This window comes from Callithrix jacchus, chromosome 10 (assembly GCF_049354715.1).
Source record: "Callithrix jacchus isolate 240 chromosome 10, calJac240_pri, whole genome shotgun sequence".
Lineage (NCBI taxonomy): Eukaryota > Metazoa > Chordata > Mammalia > Primates > Cebidae > Callithrix > Callithrix jacchus.
Window position 1 is genome coordinate 46,639,698 of NC_133511.1, and position 15,226 is coordinate 46,654,923.

The window sequence follows — 15,226 nt, forward strand, 5'->3', positions numbered from 1 at the left end:
TGACCTCAGGTCATCCATTGGCATCAGTTTCCCAAAGTGCTGGGATTACAGGCATGAGCCACCATGCCCGGCAAAGAAAGGGTCTTTCTATGTTGCCCAGGTTGGTCTTGAACTCCTGGGCTCCAGGGATCCTCCTGCCTCAGCCTCCCAAAGTGTTAGGATTACAGGCGTCAGGCACTATGTTTGGCCTAAGAAGAATAGTTAAACTGGCTGGGCGTGGTGGCTCATACCTGTAATCCCAGCACTTGGGGAGGCTGAGGAGGACAGATCACCTGAAGTCAGGAGTTCAAGACCAGCCTGACGAACATGATGAAAGCTGTCTCTACTAAAAATACAAAATTAGCTGGGTGTGGTAGTGCATGCATGTAATTCAAGCGATTTGGGAGGCTGAGGAAGGAGAATTGCTTAAACCCAGGAGGCAGAGGTTGCAGTAAGCCAAGATCCTGCCATTGTACTCCAGCCTGGGCAATGAATGAAACTCCATCTCAAGAAAAAAAAAAAAAGAATACTTAAAGTGTTAACTATCATACAATGCTTGAAGTAGGGAAATTGAGGAACAGAGGCAACACTTATAATAATCTTCAGTATTGTTTTAAAAAATGCAGGTATTCTGTAATTTAAATACTTTTTAACACTCAGAATAGGGGTGAGGACAGGAGCAAAGACAAAGAGGTGCTAGGCATAATTTCTAAGGAAACGATGTAAATCACGAATAAAAATGTAACTCTTTCTAAGGTAGTCATACATACCCTCCATAATATTTTCTGTAGCAAAACTGTGAGCTCCAACATGAGCCAAGTTAATGTCAGGTTGTTGATTCAGAAAATGCATGCCGGTCCTCAACGCTGTGAAATAAATTGTACTTTTGGATGATCCAGTAGCACAGTGGCTTTCAAATGAAGAATCTGATCTCTGACAGGAAACAAAAGGAAGAGACTGAAATACTGATTAGTTATTACCAACTGAATCAATAATCACTGTTCCTTTGTTATTACTCTTCCTTAATTACCACTTAACTATGACAGTAATGATTTGCTTTTTCAAATCCAGTTCTTTTCAATCAATATGAAAGAGACTTTAAAATGTAAGGCTATGAGGCCATGGAAGCAAAAAGACCCAGGTTTAAATCTCAGCTTCTTTGACTGCGTAGGAAGATATTTAGTCTTGCAAAATTCTATTTACCTGTTTAAATATGTTACACAATTAAAAGTTGTCAAGCCTTTTATGGCATCATACTCCCTAGCTGGAGATAAGATAGATAGGACAAACAATTCTAATGCATGTGCTTTCTCTTTTTTGGGAAGAATTTCACTCTGTTGTCCAAACTGGAGTGCAGTGTGATCTCAACTCACTGCAACCTCTGCCTTCCAGTTTCAAGCGATTCTTAGCCTCCCGAGTAGCTGGGAATACAGGAATGCCACCATACCCTGCTAATTTTTGTGTTTTTTAGTAAAGATGGGTTTTGCCATGTTGGCCAAGCTGATCTCAAACTCCTGGCCTTAAGCAATCTACCCGCCTCAGCCTCCCAAAGTGCTGGGATTACAGGTATGAGCCATGCCTGGCCCAATGCAGCTGTTTTCAATCTTTGTTCCACATTAAAATCACCTGGGGAGCTTAAAAATATATATACTATCTGAACACTCCCAGAGACCTTGCTTTAATTGGTTTAGGGTGTAGTCTGGGTAACAGGATTTTCTCCTTTTTTAAAGTTTTCCATGTGATTCATTTTTCTTTTTTTAAAGACAGGGTCTGGCTCTGTCACCCAGACTGGAGTACAGTGGTATGATCTCAGCTCACTGCAACCTCCGCCTCCTGGGCTGAAGTGATCCCTCCATCGCAGTCTCCCTAGGAGATGGGACTACAGGTGTGCACCACCACACCTGGCTACTTTTTGTATTTTTAGTAGAGACAAGGTTTTGCCATGTTGGCCAGGCTGGTCTCAAACTCTTGGCTTCAAGTGATCTGCCCGCCTTGGCCTCCCTAACAGCCACTGTGCCTGGCCTTACATGTGATTTTAGGCTAAAGTTTAGAAGAACTCTTGTTCCAGTAGAAGAAATGGCTTAAAACTATTTTTAGATATTCACTGCAATGCGACATTTACTTTAATATACCTGGTAAAAGTCTCTGTTGTCTGGAGAAATACCAGAGGATGATGATAAGTCAAAATCTGGATGTGGTTCTAAGGGTTTAAACAGCTGATGATGCAGATTAGGAAAAATGTGTTCCAATTCTGGAAAGTCAAGGTCAACTGTTGGAATTTTTGAGGGAAAAAAACCATAAAGATTAGAAAAGGAGTAGTAAGAACATACTCATAAATGCTTATTTTCAGGTCATTCCAGTGTAACAAAACTTCAGTTTTCCCCCCATGATCAGCACATGCTTTAAGTTTTATCATGATTATTTCAAAGATCCAAAAATATGGATCCTCTCAGTGACTTTTCAAGTTTTATTTTTAGAAAAATTTAATTATACTTTTTTTTTTTAAATAGAAGCAAGGTCTTGAAATCCTGGGCTCAAGCAATCCTTCTGCCTCAGCCTCCCAAAGTGTTAGGATTACAGGCATGAACAAACTTTTGACAAATATAAATTTTCATTTCTACAGCCTTATAAGGCTAATTAGGATCAATAGGACATATGTAACCACCACTTCAGTCTAAGCTTAAAGGAAAAAGGCTCACTGTATTCAGTATTAGTGTGGGTCAGACATTGTGCTTTATGTGCATTATCTCATTTAATCTCTAACATTCCTCTTTTATAAAGATGAAAAAGTAACCTGCCCATGGTTTTACAGCTAGGAAATGGTTAGACTCTGACTCAAATCCAGATCTGTCTGATTTCTGAGATCCTGCTCTTACTTATCAGCAATACTGCCTCAGCCCTAATAACTAACTTTGCAATGGTAAAGGAAGATTTGCTAATTAATCTCCTATACATGTGCCTCAGTTGTCTAATTGATTCCAGATCCCCTTTCTCACTAAATGCCCTCAATATTTTTTAATGGTGTAACTGTGTTGTAGCAGGCCATAAGAACATAAAGCTCAATCACTGCATAAAATTAAAAATGATGAAAGGCGAAAATTTAACACTTGATTTACATAAAAGTATTGCTTTAACATTTTACCCTGCAAATCTGTTTTTTCAGGTGTCATCTTTGCTTCATTAATGTACTTGTCTATCATTTCCTGAAAGTGTGTGTGACCACATGTAGTTTTGTCCACTTCAGTTAACAGAGATTTATGACCATCTGAAGAGTTCTGCCATGGATAAGTATCTTGTGTTGAAGGAACTATGGAACTTAAAATATTTGTTTCCTCTTCTTTACCAGTGGTATATTCTTGCTCGCTATCATCCATGTGCTCTGAAAATGACTCTGAAAATTGAGTTTAATGAAAATTATGTAATTCACAGTGACACTATATCCCTTTTAAGAGACTATTCCTTACAGACATACTGTACTGGGTTACAGACATATTTTAGTGAAGAAGCATGGCAATACATATTGCTAAGAGATCAGTACAACCATGAAATTTGCTCAGATACATTTCCACTGAATGGACAAATATATTCGGGCAACTGCTTCTTGAAGTGTCGTTGGGTATCCACAGAGCATCCCTGTTACTTCCAGTAACGTTTGGGATATACCATACACTTCAATGTTTACTGGGTGTGAATATTTTACTTTTTTTTTTTAGACAGGGTTTTACTATGTTGCCCAGGCTGGAGTTCAGTGGCACAATCATGGCTCGTTGCAGCCTCGACCTCCCAGGCTCAAGCAATGCCCTCCTGAGTAGCTGGGATTACAGGCATGTACCACCACAACTAGCTAACTTTTTAATTTTTTTTGTCAAGATGGGAGTTCTACCATGTTGCCCAGGATGGTCTCAAACTTCTGGGCTCAAGTGATCCTCTCACCTCAAGGTGCTGGGATTATAGGCATGAGCCACCACACCTGGCCATATTTTACTTTTGAGATTTAGAGAAACAATCCCCCACCGTGTATCATGAGAAACCAATGCTTCCTTCCACCACTGTATTGCAACTCAACTGGTGCTGATCTTTCAACTTATTTATAAACATTTGCACATTACCTGGATCTATAAGGCTCAAATCTGTGTTTTCATAACTTAAAAGGCTCCCAGTGGAAACAGTTGCTGAAGATAATGGCTCATGAGAAAGTGTTTTAGTCTAGAAATTAAGAATAATATTAGACCATGATGTAGCAAGTGGTATCTAGGAAAACCCCAAATCACAAACCTCAGCAGTGGTCATTTCCGAGCTCAGGTCAAGTGTAGAAACCTTCATAGTTACAAAGGTCAGTAGTAAAACCTTTTCATCATTGCCCAGAAATGATTAAGCTTTCATATATATACATACGTATCCCCAACCCCCAATCTCATTCATTCCTACAACTGTTATCCATAAACATATGTGCATGCACCCCCCACACACACCCCCACACACCCCCTTCACACGCCAGACATATGCCCTTATTGTTTTACAATATTTTATAGTTTTGCTTCTCAGAACTGTAGAGATCATGCATGAGATAGACTGGAAAGCCTTCTGATGTTCAGATTTGGCTAGTTTCATCATTGATCCACTTCGGTAAAAGCAGATCTCAGAGAACACAGACTTTACTGTTATAATATAGCTTCTGGAAACTAAAGAGAATATGAACCCAAACAGCTCTAAAAATTGAGTGAACATAAGACATTACTAACCTTATCATCTGGCTTCACAGATGGACCCAAATATGTATGTTCTTCCTCCACAGCATAACTTAACACTGCATGATTTTCAGTAACAGATTCCTTGACCTTAACTGAAAAATAGATTTTGGAGTTCAAGATGGGAAAAAAATATAGATGGGATAGAACAAATCAAATTCTTAGTACCACAGGACACCATTCCCTGATTTCCTACAATCTATTTCTTTCTTTGCTTCTTAAAGTTGTCTTAGAGCTAAGAAAAAATTCAACTTATTTGTTTAAAACATTCACTAGTCAGCAAAATACACTTTTTCCTGGAAAACTGTAGCTATTGTTATTTTATGAATAAAATGCTTTAAAAATATTTGAATATTAGGTCTAAAAGCTAGAAAAGAACCAGTGTGATAAGAAATGCTTTTGTCTTTTTTTTTTTTTTTTTTTTTTTGAGAGAGTCAAGTTACTCTGTCGCCCAGACTGGAGTGCAGTGGTGTGATCTCCGCTCACCACAACCTCTGCCTCCTAGGTTCAAGTGATCCTCTTGCATTAGCCTCCAGAGTAGCTGGGATTACAGGCGTGCGCAACCACGCCTGGCTAATTTTTTGTATTTTTAGTAGAGAGATGGGGTTTCACCTTGTTGGCCAGGCTGGTTTCGAACTCCTAACCTCATGATCCACTCACCTTGGCCTCCCAAAGTGCTGGGAGCCACTGCACCCGATCATCACTATTTTAAGTGGAAAAGCAAGAATATTAAATCATAAACACCGTATGATCTCAAAGATGAGAAAAAAATGCATATAAAAGAGACAATAAGTAAGCAAGGACCAGGCACGGTGGCTTACACCTATAATCCCAGCATTTTGGGAGGCCGAGGCAGGCAGATCACTTGAGCTCAGGAGCTTGAGACCAGCCTGGGCAACACAGTGAAACCTCGTCTCTTAAAAAAGTACAAAGTTAGCCTGGCACAGTGGTAGTCCTGGCTACTCAGGAGACTGAGGTGGGATAATGGCTTGTGCCTGGGAGGCGGAGGTTGTAGTGAGCTGAGAACACGCCACTGTACTCCAGCCTCTTCAACAGACCCAGATCCTGTCTCAAAAAAAAACCAGACCAAAATGTAGCCAGTGGTTGTTAATGAATGGTTGCACAAGGAGTAATTTTACTTGTACTGTTACTTTTAATACTATTATTTCATTTTTTTAGAGACAGAGTCTAGCTATATTTCCCAGTCTGGTCTTGAACTGCTAGGCTCAAGTGATCCTCCTGCCTTTAGCCTCCTGAGTAGCTGGGATTACAGGCATAAGCCACTATGCCCAGGTTTTTTTTTGTTTTGTTTTGTTTTTTACAGCTTTCTAAATTCACAATGAGCATATATTTATGAATTATCATTCCTAATTATATATATTATACTTTCTGTCTCATATTAAAAACTCATGTATTTTGAGCCTATTTTCCTTCTTATTCCAAGTGACCGACACTTGTGAGAAAACTCACCAAGGCATATTGTAGTCTGTGGCTCTGAAAAATACAATTAAAACTGCTTCATAATCTTTATATTAAAAGGTATGCACATTAAAGGTGTTGAGGTGGAAGGACTGCTTAAGGCCAGTAGTTTCAGACCAGTCTGTGCAACCTAGCAAGACCTCATCTCTACAAAAAAATTAAAAAATTAGCTGGGCATGGTGGGACACTCCTGTAGTCCTAGCTACCTGGGAGGCTGAGGTAAGTAGATGGCTTGAGCCCAGGATTTTGGGTGAGCTATGATGGCACCACCGCACTTCAGCCTGGGTAACAGTGTGAGAAATGGTGTCTTTTTATTTATTTATTTATTATTATTTTTTTTAGAGACGGGGTTTCACCATGTTGGCCAGGCTGGTCTCGAACTCCTGACCTCAGGTGATCTGCCCGCCTCAGCCTCCCAAAGTGCTGGAATTATAGGCGTGAGCCACTATGCCCGGCGAGAAACGGTGTCTTAAAAAAAAAAATCAGAAAATGAAACAAAGCTAATACCAAATATTTGTCTTTAAATACAATATAATTTTTACATGTCAAGGTCTTGCTCTATCACCCAGGGTGGCTGGTGAAATTTTATAGTGAGTTTTTATTTTTTTCTTCTACTCTTAAGCAGCTCATTTTAAAAGCTAATTGGGAAATGAGAAGTTAATCTGGGTTGTTCAATTCAATAATACTAATTACAATTATTTACTGTTACCTGTAATATACCTAGAAGACTCCCTCAGCCGAGGTATGAATGAAGAAGGCAGGATTTGGGTAGTACTAAAAATAAAAGTGAGGGAAAGGAGCAAGATCAGAGTCCTTGAAGATGCTGAAAAATTCCATGGATAGGTCCCTGAAAGTTGGAAGAGAAATAACTGTCCTCATCATTTGGGATGTGGTTCACTGACAACAGTTCCTAAAAAGGGGAACTGACACCATGAAAGTAACACCTTACTGTTATCTTTTCATGCCATGCAGGAAGGCACCATTTCCTGTTTTTCTACAGAGGCTGAGAGTACAAAGCTTGCAGTTAGTGACTCCATCTTAAAAATCCGTTAAATCAAGGTGTTGCACAGAAACAATGGAGTAGTTGTAACAAAACAGACCTTTCTAAAATAGAAACAATCCGGGCCAGGTGTGGTGGCTCACACCTAAAATCCCAACACTTTGGGAAGCCAAGGTAAGAGGATTGCTCAAGCCCAGGAGTTCAATACCAGCTTGGACAACATAGTAAGACCCTGTTTCTACAAATAAATTTTAAAATTAGCCGGGCAGTGTGGTGTATGCCTGTAGTACTAGCTACCAGGGTGGCTAAGGTGGAAGGATCAACTAAGCCTGGGAGGTCAACGCTGCAATGAGCTGTGGTTGCACCACTGCATAGCCGAGGTGATAGAGCAAGACCCTGTCTCAAAATAGAATAAAATAAAATTGAAACAAGCTGAATCTGGGAATGATTCTGAGAAAGCTGGGATCCAGAAGCTGACCCGGCACTATCAGGTCGGTCCTGGTGTTCTGTTAAACAACAACAATTCCATGGAATGCCAATATCAGAAAAGGCCATTCTGTGACCATGATAAAGAAAAAAAATGAGACACCTTGTAACATCTGTACACAGACAAAACCATGAATATTTTCTAAACCACAAAAATGGCCAAGCATTCCCTCATCCTGGCTAACAGGAGTGACTACTCCTGTTTTACCAGTTGCAACTTTGGCTTCACTTCATTCATACCACTTCCTAGATAAGAACTTTTCAGGTACTGAAACAGAATTACTCCTGCTTCCTGACAACATCCGATACTAATAACCAAAGCTCTGTTTCCTTGAACCTTTCTCCCAATCCCCTAAAACAAGCCCAAATCCTTTAAGTACTTTCTAAATAGCCATTTACTGAGATGCCTCCTGGTTGCCCATGGTACGCATTCCCCGACCCTGCAACAGGTGAGACACTCAGCTTTGTTCAACTATAGGTGTGTTCCTCATAGTCTTTAGCTAGAAGATATCAACAAGTAGAATAAAAAGAAATCACAAATATCCATTGTGTAAATAATAAAGAATGATGTAGTGGGGAGGTGGAGCAAGACAGATGAATACAAACTTCCACTGACTTGTCCTCACCATAAGAATTTCAAACTTGGCAACTATCTAAACAAAAAAGTACCTTCATAAGAACCAAAAATCAGGGGAGCAATCACAGTACCTGGTTTTAACTTCTTATCACTGACAATGGCACTGAAAGGACAGCAAAGACAGTCTTGAAATGCCAATACCACCCTTCCCTCATCTCTAGGCAGTGGCCAAATGGTGCAGAGAGAGAATCTGTATGCTTGGGGAAGGAGAGCACAGCCATTCTGGGACTTGGCATTGGAACTCAGTTTGGCCAGCACCAGGCAGAACTCAGCCAATGCCCATGGAGAGAGCATTAAGACCAGCCCTAGCCAGAGAGGAAGTGCCCACCTTGGCAATTGGAAGCTGAGTTCTGGCAAGTCTTGCCATTGTGGGCTAAATTTGTGCTCTGGAGTCCTAAATAAACTTGAAGGGCTATTTAGGCCACAAAGACTACAACTCCTAGGCAAGTCCTAGTGTATGCTGGGCTCAGCGCTTATAGACTTGGGGGGTAATATGACCTAGTGAAAACCAGCTAAGGTAGCGAAGGGAGTGCTTGTGCCACTCCTCCCCCAACCCCAGGCAGCACAGCTCCCAGTTCTAAAAGAGACCCTTTCCTTCTGCTTGAGGAGAGAAGAGGGAAGAATAAAGAGGACTTTGTTTTGCAACTTGAATATCCACTCAGTTACAGACTAAGGCACTGGGCAGATCTGTGAGGTCCCCATACTAGGACCTAGCTGTTAGATGACATTTATAGACACACCCTGGGCTAGAAGGGAACCTGCTGCCTTGAAGGGAAGGACCCAGTCCTGGAAGGATTCATCACCTGCTGACTAAAGAGCCCTTGGGTCCTAGCAGTGGTAGCCAGGTAGTATATGCCACCGGCCTTGGGTGAGGTTCTGAGACATGATGGCTTCATGGCTTCATGTGTGACCCAGCATATTCACAGCTGTGGTGGCTATGAGAAGAGACTCCTGCTTGAGAGAAGCAGAGGAAAGAACAAAGAGAACTCTGCCTTGCAGCTTAGGTACCAGCTTGGCCACAGTGGGGAATAGCACCAAGTGGGATCTTGGGATCCCCAATTCCAGGCCTTGGCTTTTGCATGGCATCTCTGGATCTACCCTGGGTCAGAGAGGAGGAGGAAGCCCACTGCCCTGAAGGAAGAGTCCCATGCCTGACAGCATTCACCAAAAGCTAATTGAAGAACTGCTGGGCCTTAAGTGATTATCAGTGGTACCATGCCAGTACTCTCCATAGGCCTGTGGCGGTGGTAGACAAGGGGAGAGATTCCTTTGCCTAGGTAAGTGGAAAGGACTTCATGGTTTTGGTGCCAACTTAGCCAAATAGAGTACCAGGTAGAGTTCTAAAGATTCCAATTCCAGGCCCTGGCTCCTGGACATAATCTCTGGATTTACCCAGAGCCAACTGCCACTCTAAAGGGAAGGACAACTGGCTTCGCCCCTTGCTGACTGTAGAGCTCTTGGGGCTTGAATGAACAAAGGTGGGAGCCGGGTAGTGGTTACAGTGGGCCTTTGGCAAGACCCAGTACTGTGCTGGCTCAGGTCTGGCCCAGCACAGTCCCAGAGATGATGGCCACAGTGGTGCTTGTGTCACCCCACCCCCAGCTACAGACAGCTAAGCAGAGAGAGAGAGAAACTATTTGTTTGGAAGACAGGAAGGTAAAGAATAAGTGTCTCTGCTAGGTAGTCCCGAAAATTCTTCTGGATCTTATGCAAGACCACCAAGGCAGTACCTCTATGAGCCTGCAATAACTATAGTGATACAGTGGGATTGATATTAGACAAACTAATATCAATTGATATTAGACAAACTAATATCAATCCCACTGGTACTACTCCGAAAAACAGAAGAGAAAGGAGTACTTCCAAACTCATTCCACAAGGCCAGTATTACCCTAATCCTAAAACCAGACAAAGACGCAGTGAAAGAAAGAAAGTTTACACACCAGTATCTCTGATAAATACTGATGCAAAAATCTTCAATAAAATACTAGCAAATCGAATTCAACAACACATTAAAAAGATCATTCAGTCTGACCAAGTGGAATTTATCCCAGGGATGCAAGGATAGTTCAACTATGCAAAACAATGTGATACATCGTATCAACAGAATGAAGGACAAAAACCATATAATCATTTCAACTGTTGCTGTAAAAGCATTTGATAAAATTCAACATCACTTCATGATAAAACCCTTAAAAAACTGGGTACAGAAGGAAATATCTCAACACAATAAAAACCATATATGAAAGACCCATAGCCAGTATCATACCAAATGGGGGAAAACCTGAAAGTCTTTCCTCTAAGATCTGAAACACAAGAAGGCCCACTTTTGGCCGGGCGCGGTGGCTCAAGCCTGTAATCCCAGCACTTTAGGAGGCCGAGGCGGATGGATCACGAGGTCAAGAGATCAAGACCATCCAGGTCAACATGGTGAAACCCCGTCTCTACTAAAAACACAAAAAATTAGCTGGGCATAGTGGCGCGTGCCTGTAATCCCAGCTACTCAGGAGGTTGAGGCAAGAGAATTGCCTGAACCCAGGAGGCGGAGGTTGCGGTGAGCGGAGATCACGCCATTGCACTCCAGCTGGGTAACAAGAGTGAAAATAAAAAATAAAAAAAAGAATGCCCACTTTCACCGTTACTCAACATATTGTTGGTACTGGAAGTCCTAGCTAGGGCAATCACACAAGAGAAGGAAATAAAGGGCATCCAAGTTGGAAAGGAAGAAATCAAGTTATCTTTATTTGCAGATGATCGGAGTTTATATCACATCTCCACAAGACTCCACAAGAAAACTATTAGAACTGATAAATTCAGTATAGTTGCAGGATACAAAAATCAACATATGAAAATCAGTACCATTTCTATATGCCAATAGCAAATGACTGGAAAAAGAAACCAAGAAAGTAATCCCATTTACTATAGCTACAAAGAAAATTAAATAGGAAATAACCAAAGAAGTGAAAAATTTCTACAACAAAAACTATAAAAGGTTGATGCAGGAAATTAAAGAGGACACACAAAAAATGGAAAGATATACCATGTTCCTGGATTAGAAAAATCTCAACAGTATTAAATTGTCCATACTACCCAAAGCAATCTACAGATTCAATGCAATCCCTATCAAAATACCAATGACATTCTTCACTGAAATAGAAAAAAAAAAATCTTACAATTTATATGGAACCACAAAAGACCCAGAATAGCCAAAGCTATCCTGAGCAAAAAGAACAAAACTGGAGGAATCTACCTAACTTCAAATTATACTACAGAGCTGTAGTAATCAAAGTAATATGGTACTAGCGTAAAAATAGACACACAGACCAATGGAACAGAACAGAAAACCCAGGAACAATTTCATACATTGACTGTGTACTCAGTTTTGAGAAAGGTGCCAAGAACATACAAGGGGAAAAGAGAGTCTTTTCAGTAAATGGTGCTGGGAAAACTGGATATCCATATACATAAGAATGAAACTAGACCTCTATCTCTCACCATATGCAAGAATCAAACCAAAATGGATTAAAGACTTAAATCTAAGACCACAAACTATGAAACTACTAAAAGAAAACATTGGGAAAACTCTCCAGGTCATCGGTCTGGGCAAAGATTTCTTGAATGATACCCCATAAGCATAGGAAACCAAAGCAAAAATGGACAAATGGAATCACATCAAATTTAAAAGCTTCTGCACAGCAAAGGAAACAATCAACAAAGTGAAGAGATAACCCATAGGATGGGAGAAAATATTTGTAAACCACCCATCTGACAAGGGATTCATAGCCAGATTATATATAAGGAGCTCAAACAACTCTGCAGAAAATAACCTAATTATCTGGTTTAAAAAATGGACAAAAATATCCAGGTATTTCTTAGAAGAAGAAATACAAATGGCAAACAGCCATATGAAAAGGTGCTCAACACCACTGAAATCACTAGAGAAATGCAAATCAAAGCTACTTTGAGATATCCTCCCAGTCCAGTTAAAATGGCTTTTATCCAAGACAGGTTTTGCAAAGATGTGGTGAGAGGGAACACCATTGGTGGTAATGTAAATTAGTACAACCACCATGAAGAACAATTTGGAGGTTTCTCAAAGTAAAAATATTGTTACCATATAATCCAGCAATCCTGCTGCTAGGTATATACCCAAAAGAAAGGAAATCAGTATATTGAGGAGATATCTACACTCCCATGTGGACTGCAGCACTGTTCATAATAGCCAGGATCTGGAAGCAGCCTGTGTCCATCAACAAACAAATGGATAAAGAAAATGTGGCATATATCACCACAATGGAGTACTATTCAGCCATAAAAAGGAACAAGATCATGTTGTTTGCAATGCCTTCGATGGAACTGGAGGTTATTATGTTAAGTGAAATAAGCCAGGGACAGAAACTTCACATATTCTCACTTAGTTGTGGGAACTCAAAATTAAGACAACAGAACTGAAGGAGATAGAGAGTAGAACAATGGTTATTAGAGGCTGGAATGCTTAGTCGAGGGTTGTGGGGGGATTGGGGATGGTTAATGGGAACAAATAAGCAGTTAGATAGAATTTTAGTATTTGATAGCACAACAGGGTGATTAGAGTGAATAACTTCATTGTACATTTTGCATTAACTAAAACTTAATTGAATTGTTTATAAAAAAGTATAAATGCTTGAGGTGATAAATACCACATTTACCATGATGTGAATATTACACATTGTATACCAGTATCAAACTGTCCCATATACCCATAAATATATATACCTATTATGTACCCCCAAAAATTAAAACTTGAAACAAAAGAACAATCTGTTTTATTTTAAAAAGTCAAAAATTATGGTTCACTGAAAATTATACCCTTTCAAGTTATTTTAATCCACAATTCAAAGAGATGTTAAAGTCAATCTTTTTTATAAACCCTCAAAAGAATATCTTTCATCTCTAATTCCACTCAACTGCAGATACAAGTTATCAATACATATAAAATATTTTGTGCTATATATATAAATTCAGAAGTGAGAAGATTAACATTGGCTGTCTTTCGGTGTTGGGATTAAGTAATTTAAAGATTTCTTCTTGCAATTATCTTTATTTCCAAATATTTAAAGATAAACATAAAACAGCTTATTTAGAATGCCCACAGATAGAACTTTTAAAATATTTAACAGTATTTAATTAGATGTGGATTGTTACAAATAGGCTTAAACATAACTTTATACATGCTGCCAACTGCATAAAAATTATGCCTTGATAAACTTCTTACTGGTATTTATTTAATAAAACAATTTAAAAGCAAAATTACTCATTTAACAACTGCACAGAACAACACAGTATGGGTGCCTCATAAAGATGCCACTAACAGCAATAATTAAGGTTATTTACCATTTTTCACCATTACAAATAACAAAGCGATAAATATCTTTTGTCCACATACCCTTGTGCATAAAACTCCACTTTCCATTTATTTCTCACCTGTTTCATCATGGTCATCACCACAGACATTCTCGCCAACTGGTTGAAGACAACCAAATGAATAACAGGCCATTGGGCTGGCAAAGAAATTTTGTTCTCGGCTTATTGAGACTCTCAGGGGGTCTCTTTCTTGATAAACACCCGGTTTACCTGGGGGGGGAAAAATGGAAAAAAGATTTCCACTTCAGTTTCTGGAACTATTAATAGCTAAAATTAAAATGGCAATTTAGATTATGGGTAGAAATCTAAACTCTTAAAGACTTAAGGTATGTAGCAAGAAAGTAATAATTACTTATCTTCCACAGTCAAGCTTTTACTTTATCTGTATTTAATCTTACTAAGTTTTTTTTCTTTTTGAGATGGAGTCTCACTCTGTTACCAGACTGGAGTACAATAGCATGATCTCAGCTCACTGCAACCTCCTACTCCCTGGTTCAAGTGATTCTCCTGCCTCAGCCTCCCGAGTAGCTGGGATTACAGGCATGTGCCACCATGTCCAGCTAATTTTTGTACTTTTAGTAGAGACGGTGTTTCACCATGTTGGAAAGGACGGTCTCGATCTCCTGACCTTGAGATCCACCTGCTTTGACCTCCCAAAGTGCTGGAATTACAGGTGTGAGCCACCAAGCTTGGTCTAAGTTTTTAATGATGCTGCTACCTCCCCATATCAGATTATGCCTCAGTATTGACTAATCACAAAAATAAAATTCCTGGAGAATTTACCAGTCATTATAACATGTATTCAAAATTTCTATATAAAGTTCAAAAATAACCACAATTTGTGGTATAAGAATCAAGATATGGTGTAGAAGAGAGGGGACAATAATTGGGAGGGTACAATAGAAGTGTTTACTGGGTTCTCTAATGTGTCACTTCTTGACTTGGTGGTGTTTACATGGGTGTGATTATTACAGTGATAAACCACTGAAACAAACGTGATTTGTCCCCCTCTTTGAAAGTTATATTTTGATAAAGCATCCAAGAAAAACTTGGTAACTAAGGGCACCGTCACTACAAAAGGAATACATGCAGCAGGAAACTAAAAACAGAATATTTAAGACTATGTACTTGGAAGAGTTACCTCCCTCTCCTGAGATCCCTGTCCATCAACATCATCCCTCAAAGTGATTAAAGGTTTATTCTCTGGAGAAAGTGAATCTGATATACTCTGGATTCCAGGAGATCAGGCACAGAAAGGAGGCAAGAGTGGAAGGGCAACAGAATGCCATAAGGAAATCAGAGGGTATTAAAACAAAGTCTGCAACCTCAATCCAGATCTCCTAGGTCTGGCTCCTAATATCAACAGCCAGGCTTATATAATAAAGCTTAGAAGGTATTTCTTTAGAGAAACTAGTAAGCTCCCTTCAAGGAACGAAACTAAAGATACTAAGGTGATAGTCCTCACTACAAAGCCAAACTTTTTCCAATGAAGTC

At 39.7% G+C, this 15,226-nt stretch overlaps 1 protein-coding gene and 2 non-coding genes across 17 annotated transcripts in view; all 3 read right to left on the reverse strand.

Moving 5' to 3' along the window:
* The window catches only part of CEP295 (centrosomal protein 295), a 58,091-nt gene that overhangs the window by 4,039 nt on the left and 38,826 nt on the right, over positions 1 to 15,226 (reverse strand). For 4 of the 15 annotated variants that reach the window (XM_078339941.1, XM_054241794.2, XM_009007237.4 and 1 more), the window contains 7 exons: positions 13,793 to 13,942; positions 6,916 to 7,053; positions 4,722 to 4,822; positions 4,089 to 4,185; positions 3,122 to 3,370; positions 2,112 to 2,248; positions 750 to 912 (listed from right to left, as the gene is read on the reverse strand). In XM_078339941.1, the coding sequence (XP_078196067.1) occupies positions 750 to 912; positions 2,112 to 2,248; positions 3,122 to 3,370; positions 4,089 to 4,185; positions 4,722 to 4,822; positions 6,916 to 7,053; positions 13,793 to 13,942 (1,035 nt within the window). The remainder of the gene's footprint in view (positions 1 to 749; positions 913 to 2,111; positions 2,249 to 3,121; positions 3,371 to 4,088; positions 4,186 to 4,721; positions 4,823 to 6,915; positions 7,054 to 13,792; positions 13,943 to 15,226) is intronic. The other 11 variants (XM_078339944.1, XM_078339942.1, XM_054241796.2 and 8 more) reach the window with 3 other exon arrangements.
* On the reverse strand, positions 4,273 to 4,342 carry LOC118146016 (small nucleolar RNA U2-30). Its single transcript, XR_004731486.1, has one exon. It is a non-coding gene; the product is annotated as a small nucleolar RNA U2-30 (small nucleolar RNA).
* Positions 4,519 to 4,598, reverse strand: LOC118146017 (small nucleolar RNA U2-19). The gene has a single exon (XR_004731487.1). It is a non-coding gene; the product is annotated as a small nucleolar RNA U2-19 (small nucleolar RNA).